This window comes from Trichoplusia ni, chromosome 9, assembly GCF_003590095.1.
Source record: "Trichoplusia ni isolate ovarian cell line Hi5 chromosome 9, tn1, whole genome shotgun sequence".
NCBI lineage: Eukaryota > Metazoa > Arthropoda > Insecta > Lepidoptera > Noctuidae > Trichoplusia > Trichoplusia ni.
This window is the reverse complement of record NC_039486.1, coordinates 13867797-13871404: the sequence shown is the minus strand read 5'-3', so window position 1 is coordinate 13871404 and position 3608 is coordinate 13867797. Positions and strand designations below refer to the sequence as shown.

General features: G+C 31.7%; 1 protein-coding gene across 2 annotated transcripts; it reads right to left on the bottom strand.

The window, feature by feature from the left end:
* Window positions 1-292: 292 nt before the first annotated feature.
* On the bottom strand, window positions 293-3245 carry LOC113497428 (protein bric-a-brac 2-like). Of its 2 annotated transcripts, XM_026876978.1 has the most exons (7): window positions 3095-3240; window positions 2596-2736; window positions 2378-2475; window positions 1976-2130; window positions 1609-1721; window positions 914-1103; window positions 293-618 (listed from the first exon to the last, which is right to left on the bottom strand). In XM_026876978.1, exons 3-7 carry the CDS (start codon window positions 2378-2380, stop codon window positions 462-464), a joined length of 618 nt encoding a protein of 205 aa, XP_026732779.1. In that variant the 5' UTR covers window positions 2381-2475; window positions 2596-2736; window positions 3095-3240; the 3' UTR covers window positions 293-461. The 2 variants fall into 2 exon arrangements, with proteins under 2 accessions (XP_026732779.1, XP_026732780.1); XM_026876979.1 differs by lacking the exons at window positions 293-618; window positions 914-1103; window positions 1609-1721 and having other exon boundaries at window positions 3095-3245.
* Between the last annotated feature and the right edge of the window lie 363 nt (window positions 3246-3608).

Sequence of the window (3608 nt, the reverse complement as noted above, 5' to 3'; positions counted from 1 at the left end):
AAAAAACCTTAATAATTGAAAGGATAGACAATTATGAATAATATTAGTTTATGCTTGTGATATTTTTAATGACTAGTAGTTCAATTTTAATCGTCACAAATGTTCAAATTGCTATTTAGACAAACCAAATACTCAAACGAAACTTCAGAAATCTATCCGTCTCTGTCATTCACATTTAGTTTCATTAAGATTAAGAGTGACAGTGTGATATATAAGGAAGATAGAAGTTGCGTATGAGTATTCGGATAAATGTGTAGACAAGTCATATTTAAGTATAAGTTATGAGAATTAAATATTTTATTATTACACTCTTAAGTTACGTATATCAACATCACACATTTTATCTTTATTTACACACTAATGACTATACAGTAATCTTATACCAAGTGTTACATATCTATTTATAGAATTTTATAATAGGTCTTTACAAAAGACCCAAAGAATAAATAAAATAAATATTTTTAATAGTATGTATTATTTTCTATTGAAGACTGGAAGAGCTCTCGCTGTGTGATTTGACTACAGATGTCAGCCTCACAAAAATCTGAGAATATTTTGCCGTTGTTGAGTTTGTGCTCGATTTTGTTGTCGTGGTATGAATGGTTGTGTTTATATGACCTAAAATAGATAATAAATACGTATATCGAACGCATAAACGAGTCATGTAAGAAATCTTGGCAAAGAGCTTGTGACGTTCAGACTGTGTTAATTCACGGTAACTTGATAAATTTCTGATAATTATGTTATTCTTAAACTACATGACAGATATTGAGATGAAATGATTTATTCTGCAAATAATATATCATCACTTTTACATGTCTTTTTGAGAACGCTGGAGTCGAAAATTTGTAATCATCCCTATTCTCTGAAAAAAAGGTTTTCGTTAAAAGTGTTTCATCAAATAAATACTCACCAGGAAGTGACTTCTTGATCTTCATTAGTAGTTAGAGTGCCCGGACATTTTAGGTTACCAGAGTTATTAATACACTGCCACACCCGCAGTCGATACCTCCAATCAAAGTATTTCAATCGGTAGATATGCCTCCGGTGTATTGCTTGCAAACATCCTTGCTTTGATACAGAGAAATGTAGTTGCTGATGCACTGAAACAAAAGTCCGCCATTAGACGTGACATGATACAATGGATAAATTTGAACACTAATTCAGTGACCTCTTTAGCTTAGTTTGGAAAGTGAACGAAATTGTTAGTTTATTTTACTTATTAGGGTTTTACTGTTAATTTGCATTGAAGAAAAATGAAAGAATAATTGGCTTGGGTTTAGGGAGGAATCGCAGTTTGGGGTCCAGTCTGGGGTTTAATTTTCTCCATTGTTTTATTTTTTTAAATACAAGCAGTAAAACAATACCATGGCGATGTTAGTTAAAATAGCATATATTATATACAGTTATAGGTTATAGGTCAGCTTCTTTTTCTTACCCAGGATGTCCCTTTTCTATTCTTTCAAGAATAGTATTTGTCTTCTTATTCTCAGGTTTTAGCTGTTGATTAATACATTACTGTAAAACTTCTACATCATTTGGAATATTACAATATTTGGGCTTTTGGTAGGTCAAACAAAGATCTATAGGTCTGCAGTAAATACTTACAAAAAGGTTCTGGTGTTGTTTGTGATATGCGAGTTTTATGCTGTTTTGAATTCGCTGAATCTTGTGTATCCGCCATTGGTGTTTTATTTGTATTATTTTCATCTATATTAATTCTGCAAATGAAGAATAATTTCCAGTAACCATAATGTATAGGTACTTAAAAATTATAAAAAGAAAAAAAAAATTCAATGCTTTGTCTCTATTTACCCTGCCAGTCTTACTCAGTCCAGTTAACAGTTATACTAATTTTGTTTTATTAGAAAGAAAAAAATATTTATTTACATAACAATAAAATATTTTACTTCTAAAAGCAAGATCATTTTAAATTTGTAAAAATAAATGTTAGATAATTTTTGATAATGTATACTTATGTATAGGCTGAGCTGGGTGGCTTTCCTCTTGCTTTTCAACCTTTTTCTCGTTTTCTCTACTTTGCATTAACTTTTCTGTTACATTTTTTGTTAGTGGGCTCATGGTCCTCACTGTGCTTGGATCCTCTGCTTCTGGTGTATTTGGTTCGAACTGTGTTAAACAACAAGGTATTAAGTGTCATAAAATGCAATGCATGTGGTATTCAGTTATTCATGGTAAAGATAACAGGATACCAACTCTGTATAACAAGCTGACAATTGTTGACAACATTTTTCAATTTTGACATGGTTCTAAAATAATATACTCAACATTAAAATTCCCTCAAGACCAGAAATGGAAAGCAGAAAGCCCTCACTGGTGAAATATTTATAGGCCACTGTTATGTAAGATTTCTTACCATTCCTCTAAGGCCTTTAATATGTAGTGCCTTCCCAGCTGTAATGACTTCGGCCAGTTTGTTTCTATCCACAAGCACTTCTCCAGTGTATATGTACTCTAGTAACATAAAGTTAACTTATAAGTAGATTACTATTCAAGCATGAAATTGAACATATACCTTTTAATAAATTGTTATACATTTAAAACTTGCATATCATTCAATTTATTTTTACTTACATTTAAGAATATTACAGGGTGAGGGCAGTTGACAGAAGTTATCAGTGCCCTGATGTAAGGACTGGCCATAGACATGACCAGCTGATGTACCTTCACATGATGACCATCTGCAGCCAGGGTCATGTCTACAAAGTCCCCATGCTACACAACAAATTATAGGTTTATATTCATTGTACTAGAATGCAAAGGTGGTAAATATTATACAGCAAAGTGAAGCAAAATCAGTCATAATAGAAGGTACACAAATTGTTTTTATGTGATTAACTAAAACTCCTTTCAGTTTATGAAACCACAATAATAAGGAAGAGAATATTACTCTTTAGTACGATCTTGTACAGGCATAACAATATAAAATACACTTATCTGCAATAACAAAAGATGCGACGATATTTAAAAAACGTAAGGTAACAGTTAGAAGTGTCTATCTAAACCTATACTAAACTATATTTCTTTGGTTTTATGAGAGTGATTTGGTATGGAACTAGAACTACTAAATTACCTGCTGAAGTTCACTCAAACCATTACAGATGTTCTTTTGGTATTCGTCCCACGACAATAGCATTTGTGTTTGCGACATTGTTACGTATTTTTATTGAGTATTATTTATTAAAATTTTTGTAGCGACTCGTACGGTTTCACGGAAATGAAAAACCATAAATATTATTGTTTTTAAAGTGACAGTTACAGGCACAGAACATTATAGAGGGGTTACAGGTCGATGACTTTAACAAAAGTGTTGCCATATGCAACTTGCAGCGTACTATAAGTTTTAATCGAGTTGATATTTTTGTATTCGATATAAAGAAGAATTGATTACATTTTAAAGCCATTAGCAGTTCGGGGATCCTACTAGAAATTAAGTCAGTCGATGAAATACATTATGTTATTGTTTTAGTGCGAAATAATATTCATGAATTGTTAGATTAATGGAAATAGGGTAGTTTCCAACTACAGTTTGGGATAAGCTGCACTAAAATACGCACTAGAATAAGTTTATTTACGCACCCATGTTC